The sequence below is a fragment of the Zea mays genome, chromosome 4 (genome assembly GCF_902167145.1).
Source record: "Zea mays cultivar B73 chromosome 4, Zm-B73-REFERENCE-NAM-5.0, whole genome shotgun sequence".
In the NCBI taxonomy this organism is placed as follows: Eukaryota; Viridiplantae; Streptophyta; class Magnoliopsida; order Poales; family Poaceae; genus Zea; species Zea mays.
In genome coordinates, this window is record NC_050099.1 from 62,678,956 (window position 1) to 62,704,545 (window position 25,590).

At 48.8% G+C, this 25,590-nt stretch overlaps 1 protein-coding gene and 1 pseudogene across 2 annotated transcripts; one reads left to right on the forward strand and one right to left on the reverse strand.

Annotated features, from left to right (window-relative positions):
• Positions 1-229: 229 nt before the first annotated feature.
• On the reverse strand, positions 230-5,774 carry LOC103653308 (QWRF motif-containing protein 4). 2 transcript variants are annotated; one of them, XM_008680245.3, is made up of 6 exons: positions 4,203-5,774; positions 3,881-4,000; positions 3,523-3,639; positions 3,337-3,426; positions 3,014-3,121; positions 230-736 (listed from the first exon to the last, which is right to left on the reverse strand). In XM_008680245.3, the coding sequence occupies exons 1-6, from the start codon at positions 5,469-5,471 to the stop codon at positions 683-685; spliced, it is 1,758 nt and encodes a 585-aa protein (XP_008678467.1). In that variant the 5' UTR covers positions 5,472-5,774; the 3' UTR covers positions 230-682. The 2 variants fall into 2 exon arrangements, with proteins under 2 accessions (XP_008678467.1, XP_008678466.1); XM_008680244.3 differs by having other exon boundaries at positions 230-742; positions 4,203-5,772.
• Positions 5,775-12,536: 6,762 nt separating this feature from the next.
• The window catches only part of LOC103655310 (uncharacterized), a 132,398-nt pseudogene continuing 119,344 nt past the window's right edge, over positions 12,537-25,590 (forward strand).

Below are 25,590 nucleotides of genomic sequence, written 5' to 3' on the forward strand. Positions count from 1 at the left end.
GACGAAATAAGACTCTCGACAATGACAACGTTTAGCGAGAGTGCGACACTCGGTATAGAAGGACACTTGGCAAAGTCCCTTTGCCTAGTGTCAAACTCTCGGCATTAAGGACACTCGGTAAAGGGCCGTCAGCAGTCGTTTATAGTTGATGAGTGTTTCCAAGGTTTTACCGATTGCTTCAGACACTCGGCAAAGAAGCTGCATACTGCAGTGAAAATGACACGATAAATTTGTTGGCGGTTCTTCTTCTATCCTTTTTCTTTTCTTTTCACTTCTCGAAAAAATCAAGATGTACAGTGGGAGCTGGGTAAGAAAGATTGCTAGCTCCCTGAAGAAACAACTAACGTCCCCTATGAAATGAAAACAAACAAACAAATAAAAGAACTACAGTACGGTGAAAATCATTTACACCTTTTGTCCTTTTTCTTTTCCTCAAACAATTGTAAGCGTCGTGAGTCGTTAGCTGCAGGCTTGCAGAAATGCACAACGCCCCCATACGGCCATACCCCCAAGGACAGATACTGTGTATGGCTGTATACGTGCGGTATGCGCAGTCTGCTACTCATCTCTACAGATCACTGTTTACTTTGGTGGGAGTATGTTCCAGTACGTACGACGTAGGCTGATGTTGGCAGTGTTGACGTCAAAAACATGGTTATTTTCCTTCATCATCTTTGTCAGTTCATCCTGCAGATCTCTGCCGCAGTTGCATCAGAAGCGTGCGAAGGCTGGTCTCCTGCACCTGACCAAAGATAATCCATGTAATAACCTGCTATCTTAATTCTTACATATAGTTCGAGTTTGTTGTTTCAAGATATGCACAATGCACTGTTGATGGAAAATTCAGCCGGGACGCTGAAGGCAAATAGATTCAGTAGCTCTTCGTCAAATGGTCCAGAACTAACTATGGACGGATTCCTACCGGCGGAATTTGTCAGGTACCACGGTCCAGCCACAGCCCACGAGGAGCAAACAATTCCAAACGCATGATATGGCAATGCAAACTTAAGAGGGTGTTTGATCTCTAGGCACTAATTTTTTAGTGTCTCAATTTTATTCTATTTTTTATTTTATTCATAAAGTGGTAAATACGGAAACTAAAATATATGACAATTTATAAATTCAAATGCAATAAAATGGATGGACTAAAAATTAGTTTGTAGTAACCAAACAATCCCTTAACCAGTATGTATATGTAGACTTGGGCGGAGTACAATAATCCTCTCAAGTCTCAACAGCTCACGGCTGCTTTGACGTACGAGTACTATCGAACTAGAATACCTGTACTGTAAAGTATGTAAGCCTATACACTTTGGTGCAAACGTGCAATTACTAGAAAAAAAATAAAAGACGCATATCAACAATGATTAGTGAGTCCATATACGAAGTTCCCTGAAAAGTTGAGTTCAACTCAATCTTTAAAAAAAAATCCATGGAAAAAAGATAAAACTAAAGTGATGTGAACTAAAAGACGAAATTTCTTTGAATTTGTCTGGCAGATATAGGTGAAAACATAAACGGTAACTTTTTGTTTATCGGAAATCATTTTCGATTTTTCACCGAAATTCAAGGCTAAATGTAAACGGCTACCAAAAATATGGAAACGAAATCGGTACAAAAAATCAGAAACAGAAATAGTTCGATCCTCTTATAACCATTTCCGGAATTCACGGTATTTATTTGGTATTTTTACCGTCTCTAATAAATTCGGCATTTTTTAGAAACTTTATAAATTCTTAATAAATTTGTTTTTACTAAGAAAATTATGAAACTAATTTCATTGTTTTCCTAAAATCAAGATCTATATAATGGTATATAATTTAGAGTGAATCTTTTTATGGATATTATTTATAGTTTCTTTACAATTATTACTCTTGATACATATATTCATAATTTGCACAAGGGCTTTATAGGACCAGGATGATACCAATTATGTTGACTTTCTATAACTATATGTATATGTGCGCAGTGCCTGTCACTTGTATTTATGAGATATTACTTTAATGTTTTGTGAGATATGTTTTAATCCTTCATGAATTTGTGAATATTTATATTTTTTTACTATTTTTTTATGTGGATGTACGACTTGTGTGAATTTTTAAATTAAAGTTAATTGAGGGTACATGTTACGACTTTTACCGGTGTATTTTAGATTACGACAGTAACTGATGTGTTTTCTGTACTTAACTTTCATTTCCGAATTACCGATGTCGTTTTTGTTTTCGATTTCATTTTCGAGAAAAAATATGAAAACGGAAATGGTTTTAGTATTTACCCAGCGTTTTCGACCGTTTTCACCCCTACTTGCCGTGCATAAATTTTTCTAGAATGGGTTTTAATCTCAACATTTTCTTAATAAAATTCATATATATCAGTCACCTAGGGTACGGAATGCCAATGTTTATTGAATCCAGAGAGCTTAAGTGGGAACTAAATTGTGAATTATCAAGATGGTAATAAGATAAAACGCAAACGGTGATCAGCGGTCTCGGACACTACCGGAATCCGGCACTTTACCGAGTGTTTTTTGTCGGATACTCGGCAAAGAATTTTTTGTCGAGTGCCACACTCAGCAAAGTCACACTTTCGGTAACGAAACTGACAAAGGGGCCCGCTGGTGATCCCTTTGCCGAGTGCTAGTCCGGCGGACACTCGGCCGCCTTTGCCGAGTGCCACCTAATATGCTAAAGGCTCTGGTAAAGGGGCCCATGTGGGGCTTCTTTGCCGAGTGTCAGTACAGTGGACACTCGACAAAGAGTGAGCCGTGACACTTGGTATAGACTCCGTCGCCGTTACCTAGCGCCGTGACGACGACTTTTCTTTGCCGAGTAGCGGCCGATACTCGACAAAGTTTTTACCAAGTGCCCGATAAAAAATACTTGATAAAAAGTCGTTGTCGATGTACGGTTCGTCGATCTTTCTTTGCCGATTGTTTTTTAGGCTTTTCCGATTGTTTTAGACACTTGCTGATTTGATAATAGAAGGTTTGACCTGACAGTAATCCAAAAAATACCTGCAGTTTTGCTGCCGTAGCTAAGAGCTCTCTGCATTGATCAAGGGCGACGTTTTCCTCTCTTGCCGTAGCCGAAAGTCCCGAAACCAAACATGTCCTGTCTTCGACCTGGCACGCACGCATGTCCTAGCGTCAATAACGGCAGCAAGGACGTCCTCCCATCTTCCACCAAACCATGTAGTACTAATAATATAAACAGTTCATAGATTATAGTTGTTTCCTTTTAAACATATATAATTAGTTTACAATGATTCTGAGGCTCGTTCCAAATCATCATAGTAGAGACATACTGTGGAAGAACCGAAAGCTAAAAAAAACCCAACCTTCGATTGCACGTAGTAGATAGAGGAACTCAGAGCTTGCATGACATCAACGGCTGAGCTTATAGCGTTCCTGACTGCAATTCCGTCAGCCTGCTCACGCAGTAGCAATGCCATTATTATATATATCCTAGTAGAAACAATAAAGACTACTGTTCATTAGTTGGAAGATGTTTGTTTGGCACACACCTGTGCTCCTGATGTGACTGGAAGGCGAAGCGTGCTTGCTTTGAGAGCCTCCGTCGCCTCAACTAGTGTGCCATTGCATTCTTCTTCTAGTGCAGGCCATTGCTCAAGGTAACAAATCTGAATCATACTAGTGTATGCATGGTCAGTAAACCGAATTATGGGAGAAAACAAGGCTGCCCATAAGGTTTCCACACATATATATCTATTCAATATGGTTGGTTCTTTCCATTATCTAAAAAACATCTATTTATTAATATGGTTTTTTTTCAAAAAAAAAATGTCTATGCATGGGTCCTCCGATCCTAAACAGGTCGAGATGCAAAAACAAAGTGACTGGTTTCTGAATATTGCACTGCACCTGCTCTGTTAGAATGTGATACAGCTTCACTTGTTGCTGCAGGTGTCGCACACTGTCTCTTGTTATTGCCATAGCATCCCGCAGTGTCGAGATACTTTCCCAAACATTGTAAAGAACACTCTGCTTGCATGATAGGAGAAAAAGGGTTTCGTGTCAGTTTAACGTTGGTACAGAAAATTTACCTACAAAAAAAACTAAAAAATCACTTAAGACACTAAAACACCATTGCCGGTAAATAGTGTGCATACTGACTGATTATATGATGCAAAAATATATATATCATGAACATAGGTAACGTAAGATGCGACGTTGCCAAAGTTACCTCAACACTATTTCTATGGGACAGTGTCTCTTCTGAATGTGCATTCACGAAGCGCCACTGCAGATACCTACTGCTCAGCAGACGGAGCTGGTGTACGTTCTCAATCTGGCATGCGTTCTTCTTCCCTTTCCGCGCATCAGCGATGATGTAGCTAAAAGCAGGCTGTTCGACAACCGTTCGAGCAGCCGAAGACGCGCATTTCGATTGGCAAGCTGCTGCTGACGGCCTCATCCGCGACGGGGTCTGGCAGGACCGGGAGGTAGTAGACGAGGACCGGCGCAGAGCTGGAACGGGCAGAGAAACGGCCTGCTTGATCGGGCGGCAGGTGGGTTTAGAGCTCTCCGACATCTGCGAGGAGGCGTCGCTGCTGGAGTCCGCCGCCTTGTCTTTCCTTCTCCGGTGAACGATCTGCGCCGTCTCGTTCGATGGTCCCCGCTTCACGCTCTTGCCGGTTGCTGCGCCTTCACATGGACGCGTCCTCCTTGGAGGAGAACGTCCTGCTGAAGCATCTGATGACGAAGAGGCGTCAGACCTGCTAGCCTTTTCCGCAGAAGCGGCGGTTGTCGAAGAGAGGCCAGCCATCATCCCCGGCCACCAGTGTTTATCGGCGAGGGCGACACTGTTGGCAGGGGACTCCGGAGGGCGAGCATTCTCGTGTTGGCTTTGGTCGCCGGTGTTGTTCTTGCTCGTGCTCCTTCCACGAGGTCGAGGGCTCGTGCTCGTCTTCCTCTCAGCCACAGCTCCTGGCCTCAGTCTGACCACCGGCTCTGAAGGTAGGCCACGGACTAGCCTGTCTACCTTACTGGCAGTGGCAGGGGACTGCCCGTGCTCTGCCTCTGGTCGAAGCAGGGGAGACGAGCACGAGCTCCGCGCCGACGCCCACGGGCGGTCGGAGTCTTTGCCCTTCCTTGCACGGGGTGGAGTGCCGTGTCCATCGGCGGCCGCGTCACGTGGAGACACGGCAGACGCGGACCTCGCCGCGGCCGAGGGCTTCAGCCGAGAGGACGGCGCAGGAGAAGGCGCGGCAGCCGACCGCGCTCCGTTGCACGTCGCCGAGCCGCCGTCCGCAGAGGCGGGGCCGGGGCTCGGAGAACCGCACCGCCTCGCTGCAGGAGCCGCCGGCGACACCGACACGGGCTTGAACCTCGAAGGGCTCTCTGTTCTCCGACCGGCGGGGGCTGCTGCATTGTTCTTCTCGGACGGCGCCAGCGGCCGCCTCTGTGCGGCAGCAGCAGCCTTGCTCCGCTCAGCCTTCATGATGGATTCCATGACGATGACGACGAAGGAGAATGGAATAGCCGCGCGCCAGAGAGGCAGCAGTAGTAGCACGCACCACCCACATCGGTGTGGCTCTCATCAAGGTACGCGCGCCCGTCCGCCACTGCCAGTGCCACGGCAAGGCCACGCCACGCGGGGACTACCGGAAAAGACAGAGACACGGATCCAACCACCGGGATAATCAGCCAAGATAGAAGCTAGCGTTAACCATCTCGGACGGACTAGAGAAGGAGCAAAACCCAGTCCCCCACCACACCACGTCGCGAGCGGGGCCAAGAACCCGGACCCGGACCCCCCACTCGGGGAAGCGAGCGCTACAGCGACGACGGCGCACGCTCTGGCCACCGGCGGCCGGTGCATGCCCGATGGCGACAGCCAAGTGCCGCGGTCACGCGCGCGCGCGCATTCGGCTATGGCCTATGGGTTAGGAAACCCTCCGGCCGGTTTGTTGCTACTGTAACGAGTCGCTCTCGTCACGGGGATGCCGTTGCCGTCATGCCGTGGACTGGTCCGCAACGGTCCCCTGGGGGAAGAAGAAGAAGGCTCTCTAGCTAGCGCAACGTGGGGCTCACAGGTCACAGCCATGGCGAGATGGAGGGCAGTGGACACATGCACTGCCGTGTGAATTTCCCGTGACTGAAGGTACTGCTAGTGTGCTAGCTCGGACGGACGGAATCAAGCGCGGCGTTTCCTGCTGCTCATACTCGCCGGCTGCGACGACGCTACCGGCTACCTGCATGGATGATGGAATCCATCATGGAAATCTTTGCGGCCGACAGCGACACATGATGGAGCGGTAGTAATAATATACAGCTTCGAAGCAGCAGGGGAACACATGGATGGTTCAGTAACACTTCAGCATTGTTGGTTCTACGCAGACAATGAGACAAGCCCACAAAATCCAAGCCTCCGTGGTTTAGAAAAAAAAAACCGGAGGAAACATATATAGCTGAAAAATAGTCCAAGAAACAAGCAAGATAGATAGACATGAAGAGTTACCGGCACGTTGGTAGCAGCGGCCCACGATAAATAAACTAGTATTATAAAAATGTAGCCAAATTGGCTTCGAGTTGAGCCGTTCTCCAAGTCCAGCGCGCCGCCACACCATGCGCGCGTTTCTGGATCTGAAGCGACCGGCGCTATCAACCTGGACGCACCCCCACGGTGAATCAAAATGCCCAATCGCACGGAAAGGGACGCTTGACTTGGGCGCAAAGGATTCGATGTAAAGGCGCCGTACGGTACGATACGGTTACTGGCTTGGTACAGCACAGCAGCGCGAAGAGGACGCCATGCGAAGCGAAGCGAGGAACACGGCTTGAATTGGTCGGCATATAGTTGGCCAAATGGCACTAACACGACGGGCCGGCACTGGCACGGCACTAAAAAGCACGGCACTGGCACGGCACGGCACGGACCTTTTAGTGCCAGTGCCGGGCACGGCCCGTTCTTAGTGCCGTGCCTGGGCCACCACTTGGGCCCGTAGGGTCGGCCCAGGCACGGCACGGTAAATTGGGCTGGCACGGCGCCGGCACGGCCCACCCAGCAGCCGGCCAGCAGTGTAACCCGCCCCCGGCCCCCACTTCCCAGTCCCCACTCCCCAGCCGCGGCCGCTCAGTCGCTCACTCGCTCACCCGCTCTCGCTCTCGCTCAAACCCTAACTCGCTCTCGCTCAGCCGCGGCCCGCGGGCGATTCGGCGGCGTCCGGCGAGCTCCCCTCTCCCTCGTTCCCTCCGGCCTCCGCCTCCGCTAAGCGCTCCGGTCTCCATCTCCGCCTCCGGTCTGCGGTCTCCGGCTCTCCGCCTCGGCGCCTCCGCTCGGACTCGGATCGATCGTCGCTCGTCGGAGAATGGAGATCCTCTCCGGCTCTCCCCCGCTCGGATCTGCGCATTTGTGAACCGGGTAACTCAGATCCATAACCCCCGCTCGGATCTCTTGTCTTCTTCTCCCCCTCCGGTGTGATCTGCGGAGATCTCGGTGCTCCGGCTTATTAGGGTTTGTGAACCGGTGCGATCTGCGCTTCTGCGGAGATCCCGGTGCTCCGTTCTCCCTCATCTCTCTCCTCTCTCCTGTCTTCTTCTCCCCCTCCGGCCTCCGGTGTGATCTGCGCTTCTGCGGAGATCCCGGTGCTCCGGCTTGCTCCGTTGAGGAACCGGGACTCCGGGGTCCGGTACGGCGGCACTGGCACTGGCACTGGTACTCTCCTCTCTCCTAGCTCCGGTCTCCCTCTCGGCCTCTCCTCTCTCCTAGCTCTTGTCTCCCTCACCTATCTTCTTCTCCCCCTCCGGCACTGTCCGGCACTGGCACTGGCACTTGTACTCTCTTCTCTCCTAGCTCCGGTCTCCCTCTCGGCCTCTCCTCTCTCCTAGCTCTGGTCTCCCTCACCTATCTTCTTCTCCCCCTCCGGCACTGTCCGGCACTGGCACTGGCACTTGTACTCTCTTCTCTCCTAGCTCCGGTCTCCCTCACCTATCTTCTTCTCGGCCTCTACTCTCTCCTAGCTCTGGTCTCCCTCACCTATCTTCTTCTGGTGCTCCGGTCTCTCCTAGCTCCGGTCTCTCCTAGCTCTGGTGCTCCGGATTCAAATCCGTGGAGGAACCGGTTGGCCGGACCGGTCATCCCCTCCTCTCTCCTAGCTCTGGTGCTCCGGCTTACTCCGTTGAGGAACCGGGACTCCGAGCCCGAGGTGGGTCGATGGCCGTCTCCGACGATGAAACTGTTGAGATCGACTGCAACGAGGAGCGACGGTTGTGTGGGTTGGCCGGAGACGACGATGAGGATGACCTCCGGGAGGATGCTGCAGCGCTCTTTGGCCTTAGCAGTGAGCATCCCGTCCATGTCGGTGATGAACAACAAGTCGGTGGTCAGGATCAGGAAGGTGAAGGGGACGAACACAGTTCCAAGCGTTGTCGTCCTTCTACTTCTGCAGTGTGGTTAGATTTCGAGAAAATTTTCAAAACCGTGAATGGTAAGAAGATAAGGTTTGCAGCTAAGTGCATACATTGCTCTAAGCAATATTCTGCTCTCTCTAGTGGTGGCACTGGCCACCTGACCCGACATAGAGATAGATGTCCCAGGAGGCGTGAAAAAACCCGCATGTCTCAGTCTCAGATATCTTTTAATCCTGATGGTAGTATGCGTAATTGGGAGTACTGTCTTATGGTTGCACGTAATGAATTGGTTCGATTGCTTGCTAGGCTAGAAATTCCTATTAGTTTGGGTGAAAATGCTGCATTTGAACACTACATTAGAACTGCACATAATCCTAAATTTGTGCCTGTCTCTAGGCAAACCACCACCAGAGACATGGTTAAATACTTCACTGACAAAAAGGCTAAGCTTGTTGAGACACTTTCTTCTTCTGATGTTAATTGTGTGTGTTTGACCTCTGACATTTGGTCTGGTAATGCCAAAGAGGACTACCTTAGTGTTGTTGCCCATTACATAAACCCTGATTGGCAACTAGAGAAAAGGGTGCTTGCTTTAGTTCTTATTGATGTGTCACACAATGGACAAAACATTGCTGATCGTGTTGCTGGTGTGCTTGCTGATTATGGCTTGACTAATAAGGTGTTTGCTTTTACCCTAGACAATGCATCATCTAATGCTGCTGCCATGAGGTTGCTTAGACCTATAATGTGGATCTGTTAGATTGAACAGGGTTGTCCCTCCTAACTTGTCTGGTAAGAAACGGTCTGCTTGGGATGAAATTTATGATGATGCTGATGATGTGGGTACTTCTGTTGGTATGCATTCTTTTGCTTCTACTCTAAACATTGCTAGAGATACCTCTGCAACTGCTCTACTGCATGCTGCAAGCTCTTCAGCTTCTACTGCTTCTGAACTCATTTCTTACTTAGATTGTGACACTGTCAACCAATTAACTGATGATTTCAATATCTTGCACTGGTGGCATCAGCACAAACTCACTTATCCAGTACTATCAATTATGGCTAAAGATATTTTAACTGTTCCTGTGTCTACCATCTCTTCAGAATCCACTTTTAGTTTAACTGGCAGGATCATCGACGAGCGGAGGAGGAGATTGAAGTCTGATGTGGTTGAGATGTTGACATGCATTAAAGATTGGGAGGATGCTGAAGCAAGGATGCAACACATGGTGGATGACAAAGAGCTTGAAGAAACATTTGAAGATCTTTATCTTGATTAGTCTTACTCTCTTTCTGACCATTTCTGTAATGGGACTGTAATATTATGCACCTGGACACTGGACTGGACTGTAAACATTTGAAAAACATTTTAATGAGCTGGGCTGTACTCTTTTTTCCTGTCTAGGGTTTCTCACAAGGGTGAGTTTTACCTAGACAGGTTTTTAACGAGGCAGCCATTGCACTACAGCTCATAAAATTGTTGTTTGATTAGTCTCTTACTCTCTTTGTGAATGCTGTTTGAATACTGTTTGAATCTGTTATTAACTATGAAATCTGTTACTCAGTTATGCTGTTTGAATGCTGCTGCTGGTTTTTCTACTCGTAGTGCCCGTGCTGGCACTAGCACTGGCGTGCTGGCGTGCCTGTTGGCACGGCACGGCACGGTTAAGCACTGGTAGTGCCGTGCCTGGGCCGAGGGCCCAGCACGCTGGCACTAATAGGCACGGCACGGATCTTCTACCGTGCCTAACCGTGCCGTGCCCTTTCGTGCCGTGCCTAGCCGTGCTAGTGCCAGTGCCGTGCCGTGCGGCCCGGTTGGCCATCTATAGGTCGGCATCCCCCAAAATATCTCATCTCATTTTCCTTGGGGAAAAAATGGTGTGTGTGTTTTTGTTGCATCGATGGCGTTGCACCAGATGCTTTTGTTTTTGTGGGCGTTATTTTAGACTAAACACCGGTACGAATTTCGAGGCGGTGGTCTCGGCGTTAGCGTGGACGGTCTAGGATCGTGCATTGCACAGTGGTGCAGGAGATGTTCCTCTCTGCGTGTTTTCGGATGGTCCATGCGTAGTTTCGGACGGTCTGCAACGACGCAGAGTCTTTTTCTGCGTAGAAACATGAATCTCGCTTTCTATAAGGGACCTCATCGGGGAGCAGAGATCATAGTGTTGTCTTGCAATCGACAGACCACCCAAAAAATTCTCTAGACGATGTAGAGCCGAAAAAATATGAAGATTGAGGTTGAGAAAGGCTACACTAAGGCTAGATTACTCCTACTTCTAATGCATGAAAAGAACAAGGCAAATAAGATAAATTGGTTTGATAGATTTGATTGTGGTTCTTCCAATAAGACGTACCCCTTTATTTATATATGGGGGAGCTCTAGACCTATATCTAGTCGGTTCTCAAACAAATCCCGCAAGAAATCAGGAACCCTAACTGAATATGTTCCCGTGCGGACCGTTCGTGCTCTAGGGTAGGACTGTCCGACCACTTTTGGTGCTCAACACATGTCCCTGCCTTTTGATGGAGCTTGACGAACCAAAAGCACTTGCACTATTAGCACCCTTCAAGAAACAATATATCTCACAAGTCATTTTGTTTCTGAAGTAAAAATTCAGCTCGAGGCAAGTCACCGACTTTTTCAATCTAATAGGATAATCATTTAATAGAATTCTAATGCATAAAGGCCGTTTAAGATTGCATCTTTCTCGGGCATGACTATTTGATCAATGGGTCAAAAGGCATAGAATTGTGATGCCCTAGCCCGAGTAACCAAAGGGATTATGCATGTAATACAGGTTCATCGTCGTACTATTCCATATTTGAATATGATAATATATCGGCGATGAGTATGCCGGTAAAAAGTACCATCACACTACTAGGGAAGGATGAACACGCGACACTCATTATGACGCCTTTTGGGCCCTTTTTATAGCTTGTGTTACTTTTGTGGGTGGTCGAGGTTGCTTTGTTGGCCAACCACGTGGAACAACCTTCTTATTATTGGATAGTAATTGATCAAAAGTAGAGTCGACTTTAACCAGCCGACCAGATGTCTTGAATGTATTTTGCTTTCATGTACCTACTTCTGGTTGTCGAAGCTTGAAGGTGCGTAGATGCAGCGGTCTCTAGCTGCTGCCGGACTGTCCAGCTGAGTCAGTTAGACCATCCGTGTGTGTACCAGACCATCCATGTGTAATACCCAACTTGTAAATAATGAAAGAATGGTATTAATCTTCTTATAGGTATGGTCTTTCATTCATGATGAATTCTAAAGAGCCTAATTAAAGTAAACAAAGTAATTAATGAAGCAACAAACATACACATCATGTTGGAGTTTATTTGTTTGTGCATTTACTAATAATGATAATATTGATAAAGATAGGTTAATTTTGAAAGTGGGGTTTAACTTAATTTGAAGTCAAGAAAGTGAAAATGACATAGAGAAGAAAGAAAAATAGGAAAAATAAAAAGGAAAAGAATAACAAAATCCATCCGTGCTTGGGCTGTATCCTGGTCACAGCCCATTGCGGCCTCTCCCTCTCGCGCCCGTGTGGGCCACAAACCGGCCCAAACTCCCTCCCTACCCCGCCAGCCCACTTATGCGTCTTGTGCCACTGTCACATGGGGCCCACGCCTCAGCTTCTCTGCTGCCGCTATCACTGGGCCCGTGCGGTCATCATGCTCCACCGCCCCATACCGAACTTCGTGCGTCGCCAGCCGAGATCACCGGGGGTTGTTTCGGATCCCACCTAGAAGAGTTTCCACCGCCTTCACCGCATGTCCTATTTATGACGGTCATGCCCCCTTCCTGTCCACTAGCGGTTAATCTCAAGTCGTGCTAGCTGTCGAGAGTCTCGTCGGAGAGGAGCGTCGCCATACGTGGGTCTCGCCTCTACCGCCGGTCCAACCTTGGGCACCGGGTTAGGAAGGAGCGCGAGCCCTTGGGGTTGCTGGGCTGTTGATTGCATTGGCTCAAGGGCGGACAAGCTCTCAGCAATCGCTCACCGGAACAATCACTCGGCCGCAAGATCCACAGCCCCGCGGCCGCCTTCATCGTGACATTGTTGCCGGAATGTGCCCCTCTGCTTGTCTGCCATCTTCTCATCAATGTTTAGCACCACTCCGCTTGAAGCTTAAGGCATTTGGGGTGCCGGCGGGCATGGCTCCGGTGGTGCTCTACCGCGAGAGCCCTGTTTGCCTCCGGCCGTGGTCTAAAGGTGGGTGACGGCATGGCTACCGTCACCCGTTTGATGAATGACTCAGATTAACTCGTGCCATACCAATTTGGCTGATGGCACGATTGCTATTGGGTCATACATCAACGGTATGGATTTGATCTAGGGCATGGACTGTAGTTGTGCGTTGATTCGTGATTGTACGATTCTGATTGAGATAGAGCATACCGCTTCAGTGGGATTTAATTCAAGCCATCCACTTAATATCCATCGTGTAACGCCCTGAATTTGGGGGTAGAATTTTTTCTTCTTTTCTCTCACCAAATTCAGGCGTTACTCTTTTCTTTTCTCGTTCCCTCGCTAAACCTTGACCTTTTCCAAAGTTATAGCGGGGTTTGGCTTGGATTTCCCGTGTTAAGAAAAACTCTAAATTACTTTATGTGGTTTGATGCACCATGCCGAACTATGCATTCTTTGATTTGCTTAGAGATGTAAGTGCATTCATCTAGAAAGATCGGATTTCGAAAAGGAGAAAAACCTTTTCTTTCTTTTTCTTTTTCTTTTTCTTTCTCTCTCTCTCTCTTTTTTCTCTCTCCCGCGCCGTGGGCCGCCCCGGCTCGGCCCAGCCGCCCCTGGCCGGCCCAGCCGCCCCCCCCCCCCGCGCGCGCCCCCTTTGGGCCCATTGGCCCAGCCGCCCCCTCCCTTCCCCCCAATTTCCCTCAATTTCCCCAAAATCCCTCTCCCTCCCTCTCATTCTCATTCTCCCCCACCCTAGCCGCCGCCCCTGCCCTAGCCGCCGCCCCTGCTCATCGCCGGTTCGGCCGCCCCGTCCCCGTCCCCGGTGAGGTCCCCCTCCCCCTCTCCTCCCTCCCCCATCTCCCCTCCCCTTTCCCCTACCCGGCTCGGCCGCCCCCTGCCCCTGCGCCCCGGTCCGCCCGCCCGCCGCCCAGCTCGGCCGCCCCCTGGCCGGCTCGGCCGCCGCCGCCCCCGCGCGCCCTGCCCCGCGCCCCGCGCCCCCCGCCAGCTCGGCCGCCCGCCGCCGGCTCGGCCGCCCCTGCCCCAGGCCGGTTCAACCGCCCCCCTTTTTATTTTATTTTATTTTATTTTATTTTATTTTCTTTCATTACTGTTACTTATTTTATTTTAGGTAGGTTAATCATTGTTCATGTTATTGAAATAGGAAACTTAATTTAGAATTTCGTTATGCTAGTTAGTTCATACAATTAATTGTTTATCCAGTCCAATGTTGATCAACTAAAAACGACTAGGTTTCCCTTAGTGCATATAACTGAATTCTTTTGTTAGAACCAATTGTAACTAATCATTAGTGCATAAGCTTTAACCCCCCCTCCCGCGAGACCTTTTCCCGTTTCTTTCTAACCATAATGAGTGCGATATCGAATGTCATACTTGATGCATATTCACTTTATTTGTTCCCTTGTATGATGTACTGTTTGTTTGCCAATTTGAATGGATGAATGTATGTATGCTTGCAATCGCATAGAGAACGATCCGGTCGAAGAGCCCGAGGAGCTCGCAGGAGAAGCCCCTGAGCAGCAGTCGGTTGGTGGAGGCAAGTGTCCCTTGACCTATCTCTGTCCTATTCATTCTTTAATTCACCTCCCGCTTTACACCTTTATGCCTAAGGATTGACTAGCTTTTGTGATCCATGTCCTTGTTCACCTATTTGGGTTGGATTATTACTGTTTAGCTTTATGCTATTGCTCAACTATAATCAATGAACATGATGAGATTATCTATGATACGCTGTTTTCCCTTCTCTTATTATGATGTTGTACTTGTGGTCATCAAGGGGGCTCGAGCGGTTTCTCGAGTGCCTCTTCGTAAGGACCTGTTCTATGGATGACCGCCCGGGAAAACAGTGCAACCACGAGGGTGGAATGGGATGCCCTTAGCTGAATAATTAGAGGATCCGGGGTGTAGTTCGCTTAGCCGTCGTGCCGTTAATGGGGCTCGGTGTATGCGGCTCACTCTGCCAAGTTTGGGTTCGCCCCTTGGGGAGGAGTGCGGTGCATTTAGGAAACCTAACGGGTGGCTACAGCCCCGGGGAATCTTTGTAAAAGCTACGTAGTGATGCCCTGCTAGGCCACCTAGGTAGTGGTCAATGGGGAGTAGCTCTCTCCGGGCAGAATGGGAATCACGGCTTGTGGGTAAAGTGCACAACCTCTGCAGAGTGTTTGAAAACTGATATATCAGCCGTGCTCGCGGTTATGAGCGGCCAAGGGAGCTCCAGTGATTAGTGATACTTGATCAGAGATGTTCGGATTACAGGTGGTGATGAGAATGATGGTTTTGATTATGATTATGGTAATGGTAAGTGGTATTCTTTCCGTTTGGAAAGGGTACTTTTGGGTTAACAACTTGGGTTAATGTTAAAACTTGGCTTTCTACTAGTAAGTAATAATCTGACCAACTAAAAGCAACTGCTTGACTTATCCCCACATACAGCTAGTCCACTACAGCCAAACAGGATGCTTGCTGAGTATGTTGATGTGTACTCACCCTTGCTCTACACACCAAACCCCCCCATCCCCAGGTTGTCAGCATTGCAACCACTGCTCAGGCGAAGATGAAGCTGTGGAAGGAGACTTCCAGGAGTTTCAAGACTACGACGAGTTCTAGGTGTGGGTTAGCGGCAACCCCCAGTCGGCTGCCTGTGAAGGCCGCGGTTATCTACGTTTCTTTTCTGCACTTTGATTTATTGTAAGAACTACATGGACGTCTCAGATGTATGATGTAATCGACTACTTCCCTTATTAATACTATTTTGAGCACTGTGTGATGATGTCCATGTTATGTAACTGCTGTGTACGTGAATAACTGATCCTGGCACGTACATGGTTCGCATTCGGTTTGCCTTCTAAAATCGGGTGTGACATAAGTGGTATCAAAGCCGTGCTGACTGTAGGACCGCTAACCTAGAGTAGAATGGTCGCTCTAAGGACTATAGACCTCTGTCTCTGCCTTGACTTTGATATCCCTTCAAAAGTTGGTCATACCGACCACACCTATGTTCTACTATATAACATACCTTGCTGAAAATCATGTTTTATTCTAATCCTTCATTTACTTATGATTCATTATTTGCTGGTCATATTAATTCTGTTCTCACCCTTATGCTTGCGATGTCTTTTGTAGATGGCTCGACTTAGACACACTGCACGAAAGTCAGTCATCCCCTTCTTACCCTCCCGCCTTGCTGAGCGTCCGCTTCGCCGTCCCGTGGCCGGACAGTCCAGCCACTTGGAGAGACTACACCACCGCCTGCGTGAGGAGCAGGAGCGTCGACGACAGGAGCAGCAGGGCTCTTCCTTCTCGCTCCAGCAGGAGATAGAGTCTGTGAGGAGCTGCTCCCCTGTGCTTCCTCTGGAGCCACCCCCTGCACCACCACTGGGCGCCCCAGCTTCTGGAGTAGCTGCTGGAGGAGACCCAGACGACGGAGGTGGCGACGACAGCTCGAGCCACGACACCGACTTCTCTGCTAACCCTGAGCCGGAAGGATGGGTTGCTCGACCCATCACTCGCGACGCTGCTCGCGGGTGTCACTTCCACGATGCTCTCGACACCCTGCTACGTCGGGCATTTAACCGGCATACTTGGTCCGTCGAGTATCGCTGTGTGGTCTACCAGCACAGTCGCGGGGTCTACCCGGACCGCTGGGAGGCAACCTGCTTGGTGCGCTGCCCGGAGGACAGTCTCCAGGGTGCGGAGGCCTGCTCAGAGCACTATTCTATCTCTGAGCGGGACTCAGCTGAGGCAGCCATGCAAGATGCTACACGGCGTGCGCTTTCGCACTACTGCTCGGTTTTCGGTGGGGCAGCTGATGGTCTTGACCTGAAGTATTACCCCCGCCGTCCATCTGGCAGCACAGGAAGCGTGATTGTCTCACCTATTGGTGAGGGCAATCCTAGGTTGAGCAGCACAGTCAACCTAGCCGCCGTGCTAAACACGGAGCTGGACCATGCATTAGACGAGCTGAGTAGGGCTCGTGCTGAGATCGCTCTGCTGCGGGCTGAGCGTGCGGAACGTCGTCACTTGGATGGTGGTTCCCTCGCTCCCGTCGGGACTCAGCACCCGTACCGCTCACCTCAGCGTGGACACCAGTCATATGGCAATCCCGACTGCAAGACCAAGATAACTCTAGAACCATAGATCGTTAGAGTTGGATCTTGTAATTAATACGAAATATATACGTAGAAGCTTCAGTCTTAGCGTTAGTCTCAGTCTTAGTTAGTCTTAGTTAGACAGGGTAGTTTGCTATATCCTGTGCATTTGTGTTTGTCATGATGAACTATGTTTGGTTTGGATCTTTGTAATGACTGTCACCAGAGTGTGGGTATCCCCTGCATTTTGGTTTACCTATTATGTTAATAGAGTTAGTTATATAGTTGGGAAACCTTTTATTCCACTCTCCTCTTTATCTGAGAAGCTGTGTGGTCTGTGTTGGAGATCAGTGAAGATGCTCATCTGTTCAGTGCTGTTGAAGAATTCTATTCTCTTTTCTTATGCTGCAAGATTTGCCAGATCAGTTCTGATGTGTGGTTGCATTCTGCAGATGTCAGAAAACAGGCGCAGAGGAGGAAGGCGTGCTCAACAGGAGCGAGCCGCTCAACCGGAGGAGGTGCCTCAGCAGCAGCACCTGCCGCCCCCGCCCCCGATGTCGATCGAGCAGATGTTCCTGATGCAGACTCAGGCAGTTCAAGCCATCGGTCAGACTTTGGCCGCCATTCAGCAGCAGCAGCAGCAGGCTCCACCTCAGCCTCAGATGCCTCAAATGCCCAGAGACAAGCGTGCTGAATTCATGAGAGGTCATCCACCAACGTTTGCTCACTCTTCTGACCCCATGGATGCTGAAGACTGGCTGCACACTGTGGAGCGGGAGTTGCATACCGCTCAGTGCGATGACAGGGAGAAAGTCCTGTACGGTCCCCGTCTGTTGAGAGGGGCAGCCCAATCATGGTGGGAGTCTTACCTCGCCACCCATGCCCACCCTGACGCCATCACCTGGGAAGAGTTCAGAAGTAGCTTTCGTCAGTACCATGTTCCTGCCGGTCTGATGACAGTGAAGAAGGAGGAGTTCCTGGCCCTCAAGCAAGGGCCATCGTCTGTCAGTGAGTACCGGGACAGGTTTATGCAATTGTCTCGCTATGCTCCTGAAGATGTCAACACCGACGCCAAGCGGCAGTACCGTTTCCTGAGAGGCTTGGTTGACCCTCTGCAGTACCAACTGATGAATCACACCTTTCCAACATTCCAGCACCTGATTGACAGAGCAATCATGACAGAAAGGAAGCGTAAGGAGATGGAAGATCGTAAGCGCAAGATCAGTGGACCCCAGCCTGGAAGCAGCAGTCGTCCTCGTTTCTCAGGCAATCAACCTCAGCAGTTTAGGCAGAACCAGCGTCCACCTCAGCAGCATCAGCAGTTCCAAAGGCAGTATCCTCAGCACCAGTACCAGAACCGTCAGAGCAATCAGTCAGGAGGTCAGTTTCAGAGGCAGAATCAGCAGGCACCTCGCCTTCCTGCCCCAACAGCCCAGCAGAACAGTCAGGCAGCACCAGCTCAGGTTGGAAACAGAGCATGTTTCCACTGTGGAGAGCAAGGCCACTGGGTGATGCAATGTCCGAAGAAGGCAGCCCAGCAGCAGTCAGGCCCCAATGCCCCAGCAAAGCAGAATGTGCCTCAGCCTGGAGCAGGCAATCGCTCTCAACCGCGCTATAATCATGGAAGACTGAACCACTTGGAGGCTGAAGCAGTTCAGGAGACCCCCGGCATGATAGTAGGTATGTTCCCAGTCGACTCCCATATTGCAGAAGTGTTATTTGATACTGGAGCAACGCATTCTTTCATTGCTGCATCATGGGTAGAAGCACATAATCTTCCAATTACTACCATGTCAACCCCCATTCAAATCAACTCAGCCGGTGGTAGAATTCGAGCCGATAGCATTTGTTTGAATATAAGTGTGGAAATAAGGGGGATAGCGTTTCCCGCCAACCTTATAGTAATGGGTACTCAGGGAATAGATGTCATCCTAGGGATGAATTGGCTAGATAAGTATCAGGCAGTTATCAGTTGTGATAAAAGGACAATCAAGTTGGTGTCCCCACTAGGAGAGGAAGTGGCGACCGAGTTAGTCCCGCCTGAGCCAAAGAAAGGAAGTTGTTATCAGATAGCTGTTGATAGCAGTGAAGCAGACCCAATTGAGAGTATCAGGGTTGTGTCCGAGTTCCCAGATGTGTTTCCAAAGGACTTACCGGGTATGCCACCAGAGCGGAAAGTTGAGTTTGCTATAGAGCTTCTTCCTGGAACCGCCCCTATCTTCAAGAGAGCTTACAGGATATCTGGACCAGAGTTGGTTGAACTTAAGAAGCAGATTGATGAGCTGTCAGAGAAAGGTTACATTTGGCCAAGAACCTCGCCTTGGGCCGCCCCTGTCCTGTTTGTGGAGAAGAAAGATGGCACCAAGAGGATGTGTATCGATTATCGAGCTTTGAATGAGGTCACGATCAAGAACAAGTATCCCTTGCCCAGAATAGAAGATTTGTTCGACCAGTTGAGAGGAGCCAGTGTGTTCTCCAAGATTGATCTGAGGTCAGGTTATCATCAGCTCAGGATCCGACCTTCGGACATTCCGAAGACGGCATTCATTACCAAGTATGGGTTGTATGAGTTCACAGTAATGTCTTTTGGTTTGACCAATGCGCCAGCATTCTTCATGAACTTGATGAACAGTGTATTCATGGATTACCTTGATAAGTTTGTGGTGGTATTCATTTATGACATTCTGGTTTATTCTCAAAGCGAAGAAGAGCATGCAGATCATTTGAGGATGGTATTACAGAGATTGCGAGAGCACCAGTTGTATGCAAAGTTGAGCAAGTGTGAGTTCTGGATCAATGAAGTCCTGTTCTTGGGTCACATAATCAACAAAGAAGGATTGGCTGTGGATCCGAAGAAAGTGGCAGACATTTTGAACTGGAAAGCGCCGACAGATGCTAGAGGAATCAAGAGCTTCATTGGAATGGCCGGATACTATCGGCGATTCATTGAAGGGTTTTCGAAGATCGCAAAGCCAATGACAGCGTTGCTAGGCAACAAGGTTGAGTTCAAGTGGACCCAGAAATGTCAAGAGGCCTTTGAAGCGCTGAAAGAGAAGTTGACTACAGCGCCTGTCCTAGTCTTGCCTGATGTGCACAAGCCCTTCTCGGTGTATTGTGATGCTTGTTACACAGGTTTGGGATGTGTGTTGATGCAAGAGGGAAGAGTTGTGGCTTACTCGTCCTGACAGCTGAAGGTTCATGAGAAGAACTACCCAATCCATGATCTAGAGTTGGCAGCAGTGGTTCACGCACTGAAGTCATGGAGGCACTATTTGTATGGACAGAAATGCGATGTTTACACAGACCACAAGAGTCTGAAGTACATATTCATTCAGTCAGAGTTGAACATGAGGCAACGAAGATGGTTAGAGTTGATCAAAGACTATGAGTTGGAGATTCATTACCATCCAGGCAAAGCAAACGTAGTGGCAGATGCTTTGAGCAGAAAGAGTCAAGTCAATCTGATGGTTGCTCGTCCGATGCCTTATGAGTTGGCCAAAGAATTTGACAGGTTGAGTCTCGGATTTCTGAACAATTCGCGAGGAGTCACAGTTGAGTTGGAACCTACCTTGGAGCGCGAAATCAAAGAAGCGCAGAAGAATGATGAGAAAATCAGTGAGATCCGGTGACTGATTCTAGATGGCAAAGGCAAAGATTTTCGAGAAGATGCAGCAGGTGTGATATGGTTCAAAGACCGCTTGTGTGTTCCCAATGTCCAATCCATTCGGGAGTTGATTCTTAAGGAAGCTCATGAGACAGCCTATTCGATTCACCCTGGCAGTGAGAAGATGTATCAAGATATGAAGAAGAAATTCTGGTGGTACGGAATGAAGAGGGAAATCGCAGAGCATGTGGCTATGTGCGATAGTTGCCGAAGAATTAAGGCAGAGCACCAGAGACCTGCTGGATTGTTCCAGCCGTTGCAGATCCCTCAGTGGAAATGGGATGAAATTGGTATGGATTTCATAGTCGGACTGCCTCGCACTCGAGCCGGCTACGATTCCATTTGGGTAGTAGTGGACCGTCTGACCAAGTCAGCCCACTTCATACCTGTCAAGACCAACTATAGCAGTGCCGTATTGGCAGAATTGTATATGTCTCGGATCGTTTGTCTTCATGGTGTGCCAAAGAAGATAGTGTCAGACAGAGGAACGCAGTTCACCTCTCATTTCTAGCAGCAGTTGCATGAAGCTTTGGGCACGCATCTGAATTTCAGTTCAGCTTATCATCCGCAGACAGATGGCCAGACCGAAAGGACCAACCAAATTCTTGAAGACATGTTGAGAGCCTGTGCGTTGCAAGATCAGTCCGGATGGGATAAGAGATTGCCTTATGCAGAGTTTTCCTATAACAACAGCTACCAGGCCAGTTTGAAGATGTCACCATTTCAGGCGCTCTATGGAAGGAGTTGCAGAACTCCGTTGCAATGGGATCAGCCTGGAGAAAAGCAGGTGTTTGGGCCAGACATTTTGCTTGAAGCCGAAGAGAACATCAAGATGGTCCGAGAGAATCTGAAGATAGCGCAATCGAGGCAGCGAAGCTATGCAGACACAAGAAGAAGAGAGCTGAGTTTCGAAGTCGGAGACTTTGTCTATCTGAAAGTGTCACCGATCAGAGGAGTCAGAAGGTTCGGAGTGAAAGGCAAGCTAGCACCCCGCTACATTAGCCCGTATCAGATTCTTGCAAGACGTGGAGAAGTGGCCTATCAGCTCAGTTTGCCAGAGAATTTGTCTGCTGTGCATGATGTCTTTCATGTGTCTCAGTTGAGGAAGTGCTTGCGTGTGCTAGAAGAGCAGTTGCCAGTGGAAGGTCTTGAAGTCCAGGAGGACTTGACCTACGTTGATAAACCAGTGCAGATCCTTGAGGTTGCAGACAGAGTCACCCGGAGGAAAACCATCAGAATGTGCAAAGTCAAATGGAATCACCACTCTGAGGAAGAAGCAACCTGGGAGCGTGAAGATGATCTGATGGCCAAGTACCCTGAGCTCTTTGCTAGCCAACCCTGAATCTCGAGGGCGAGATTCTTTTAAGGGGGATAGGTTTGTAACGCCCTGAATTTGGGGGTAGAATTTTTTCTTCTTTTCTCTCACCAAATTCAGGCGTTACTCTTTTCTTTTCTCGTTCCCTCGCTAAACCTTGACCTTTTCCAAAGTTATAGCGGGGTTTGGCTTGGATTTCCCGTGTTAAGAAAAACTCTAAATTACTTTATGTGGTTTGATGCACCATGCCGAACTATGCATTCTTTGATTTGCTTAGAGATGTAAGTGCATTCATCTAGAAAGATCGGATTTCGAAAAGGAGAAAAACCTTTTCTTTCTTTTTCTTTTTCTTTTTCTTTTTCTTTCTCTCTCTCTCTCTCTCTTTTTTTCTCTCTCCCGCGCCGTGGGCCGCCCCGGCTCGGCCCAGCCGCCCCTGGCCGGCCCAGCCCCCCCCCCCCCGCGCGCCCCCTTTGGGCCCATTGGCCCAGCCACCCCCTCCCTTCCCCCCAATTTCCCTCAATTTCCCCAAAATCCCTCTCCCTCCCTCTCATTCTCATTCTCCCCCACCCCAGCCGCCGCCCCTGCCCTAGCCGCCGCCCCTGCTCATCGCCGGTTCGGCCGCCCCGTCCCCGTCCCCGGTGAGGTCCCCCTCCCCCTCTCCTCCCTCCCCCATCTCCCCTCCCCTTTCCCCTACCCGGCTCGGCCGCCCCCTGCCCCTGCGCCCCGGTCCGGCTGCCCGCCGCCCAGCTCGGCCGCCCCCTGGCCGGCTCGGCCGCCGCCGCCCCCGCGCGCCCTGCCCCGCCCCCTGGCCGGCTCGGCCGCCCCTGCGCCCCCCTGCTCCGCGCCCCCCGCCAGCTCGGCCGCCCGCCGCCGGCTCGGCCGCCCCTGCCCCAGGCCGGTTCAACCGCCCCTGGCCGGTTCAACCGCCCCCTGGCCGGTTCAACCGCCCCCCTTTTTTATTTTATTTTATTTTATTTTATTTTCTTTCATTACTGTTACTTATTTTATTTTAGGTAGGTTAATCATTGTTCATGTTATTGAAATAGGAAACTTAATTTAGAATTTCGTTATGCTAGTTAGTTCATACAATTAATTGTTTATCCAGTCCAATGTTGATCAACTAAAAACGACTAGGTTTCCATTAGTGCATATAACTGAATTCTTTTGTTAGAACCAATAGTAACTAATCATTAGTGCATAAGCTTTAACCCCCCCCTCCCGCGAGACCTTTTCCCGTTTCTTTCTAACCATAATGAGTGCGATATCGAATGTCATACTTGATGCATATTCACTTTATTTGTTCCCTTGTATGATGTACTGTTTGTTTGCCAATTTGAATGGATGAATGTATGTATGCTTGCAATCGCATAGAGAACGATCCGGTCGAAGAGCCCGAGGAGCTCGCAGGAGAAGCCCCTGAGCAGCAGTCGGTTGGTGGAGGCAAGTGTCCCTTGACCTATCTCTGTCCTATTCATTCTTTAATTCACCTCCCGCTTTACACCTTTATGCCTAAGGATTGACTAGCTTTTGTGATCCATGTCCTTGTTCACCTATTTGGGTTGGATTATTACTGTTTAGCTTTATGCTATTGCTCAACTATAATCAATGAACATGATGAGATTATCTATGATACGCTGTTTTCCCTTCTCTTATTATGATGTTGTACTTGTGGTCATCAAGGGGGCTCGAGCGGTTTCTCGAGTGCCTCTCCGTAAGGACCTATTCTATGGATGACCGCCCGGGAAAACAGTGCAACCACAAGGGTGGAATGGGATGCCCTTAGCTGAATAATTAGAGGATCCGGGGTGTAGTTCGCTTAGCCGTCGTGCCGTTAATGGGGCTCGGTGTATGCGGCTCGCTCTGCCAAGTTTGGGTTCGCCCCTTGGGGAGGAGTGCGGTGCATTTAGGAAACCTAACGGGTGGCTACAGCCCCGGGGAATCTTTGTAAAGGCTACGTAGTGATGCCCTGCTAGGCCACCTAGGTAGTGGTCAATGGGGAGTAGCTCTCTCCGGGCAGAATGGGAATCACGGCTTGTGGGTAAAGTGCACAACCTCTGCAGAGTGTTTGAAAACTGATATATCAGCCGTGCTCGCGGTTATGAGCGGCCAAGGGAGCTCCAGTGATTAGTGATACTTGATCAGAGATGTTCGGATTACAGGTGGTGATGAGAATGATGGTTTTGATTATGATTATGGTAATGGTAAGTGGTATTCTTTCCGTTTGGAAAGGGTACTTTTGGGTTAACAACTTGGGTTAATGTTAAAACTTAGCTTTCTACTAGTAAGTAATAATCTGACCAACTAAAAGCAACTGCTTGACTTATCCCCACATACAGCTAGTCCACTACAGCCAAACAGGATGCTTGCTGAGTATGTTGATGTGTACTCACCCTTGCTCTACACACCAAACCCCCCCATCCCCAGGTTGTCAGCATTGCAACCACTGCTCAGGCGAAGATGAAGCTGTGGAAGGAGACTTCCAGGAGTTTCAAGACTACGACGAGTTCTAGGTGTGGGTTAGCGGCAACCCCCAGTCGGCTGCCTGTGAAGGCCGCGGTTATCTACGTTTCTTTTCTGCACTTTGATTTATTGTAAGAACTACATGGACGTCTCAGATGTATGATGTAATCGACTACTTCCCTTATTAATACTATTTTGAGCACTGTGTGATGATGTCCATGTTATGTAACTGCTGTGTACGTGAATAACTGATCCTGGCACGTACATGGTTCGCATTCGGTTTGCCTTCTAAAACCGGGTGTGACACATCGGCTGTGGCTCCAGGATACCCCTTCGGTCGTCTTGATTTACAAAAGAAACCCTAGGGACTTAGTAAATTAACCCGTTGTCTCCTAGTGGTAAGAAAGTGTTACATCAGGGTCCCTAGTATTAGCAGAAACACCCCTAAAATAATTTTAGAGTATAAATATAATATAAATTACTTTGAAATTCAATAACTTCTTCGATATAACTCTAATTTAACTCATTCTAGTTGCATTAGCTTCATAAAAATATTTTCTACTCAGTAGCAACATCATGTGTACCATATTCCATATGTTTATAATTAGATAAGTGTTCAATCTATATTCAGTAGATTAACTCCACTAATTTAGGTTAATCTCTCCATAATTATAATCTGATTAAAATGAAATCCCTAATCAAGATATAATATGGATTAAAGTTGAATTAGTCATTTAGATTATATTTCTCATATTCTTTATATTAACCAATTTATAATATAATAAATCTTCGGAAAATCATAACTCGTTAACCGTAACTCCGAATTTAGTGATTCTCGAACCTACGATCTCATTACGATGTGTTGATTATTATCATGTATTATGTACTCATGTTTGGTGTGATGTTAAGTTCTCCTATACCATATTTGTTTGTATTGCTACGAGTAGACGAGCAAGTGATCGAGGACCCAAGTGTTCAGCAGGTGGAAATTGCTGAGTAGGAGCTCGTTGAAGGCAAGTTGTGCCCTTGATCACTTCTATTTACCCAATAATGTTCATGTTAATCATTATGATTTGCATAGGTTAATTTTGATGGGACCCAATAGGTTACCCTAGTTTGGCTACCTTTATACCTTATCTACCACTGAACTTTTGGGTAGTACCTGCTTGTCGGGGACCATAATTAGGGGTACCCCCAAGACTCCTAATCTCAGCTGGTAACCCCCATCAGCACAAAGCTGCAAAGGCCTGATGGGCGCGATTAAGGTCAAGGCTCAGTCCGCTCAAGGGACACGATCTCGCCTCGCTCGAGCCCAGCCTCGGGCAAAGCCAGCCGACCCCGGAGGATTCACGTCTCGCCTAAGGGCCCCCTCAAGCAACGGACACACCTTCGGCTCGCCCGAGGCCCAGTCTTCGCAGAGAAGCAACCTTGGCTAGATCGCCACGCCAACCGACCGTATCGCAGGAGCATTTAAT

Coding starts and splice junctions, on each gene's coding strand:
- LOC103653308 (XM_008680244.3), bottom strand. CDS start 5,471: ATGGAATCCATCATGAAGGCTGAGCGGAGCAAGGCTGCTGCTGCCGCA. Junction 4,001..4,202: donor CCCATAGAAATAGTGTTGAG/GTAACTTTGGCA, acceptor TCATGCAAGCAG/AGTGTTCTTTACAATGTTTG. Junction 3,427..3,522: donor CAGTCACATCAGGAGCACAG/GTGTGTGCCAAA, acceptor CTGCGTGAGCAG/GCTGACGGAATTGCAGTCAG.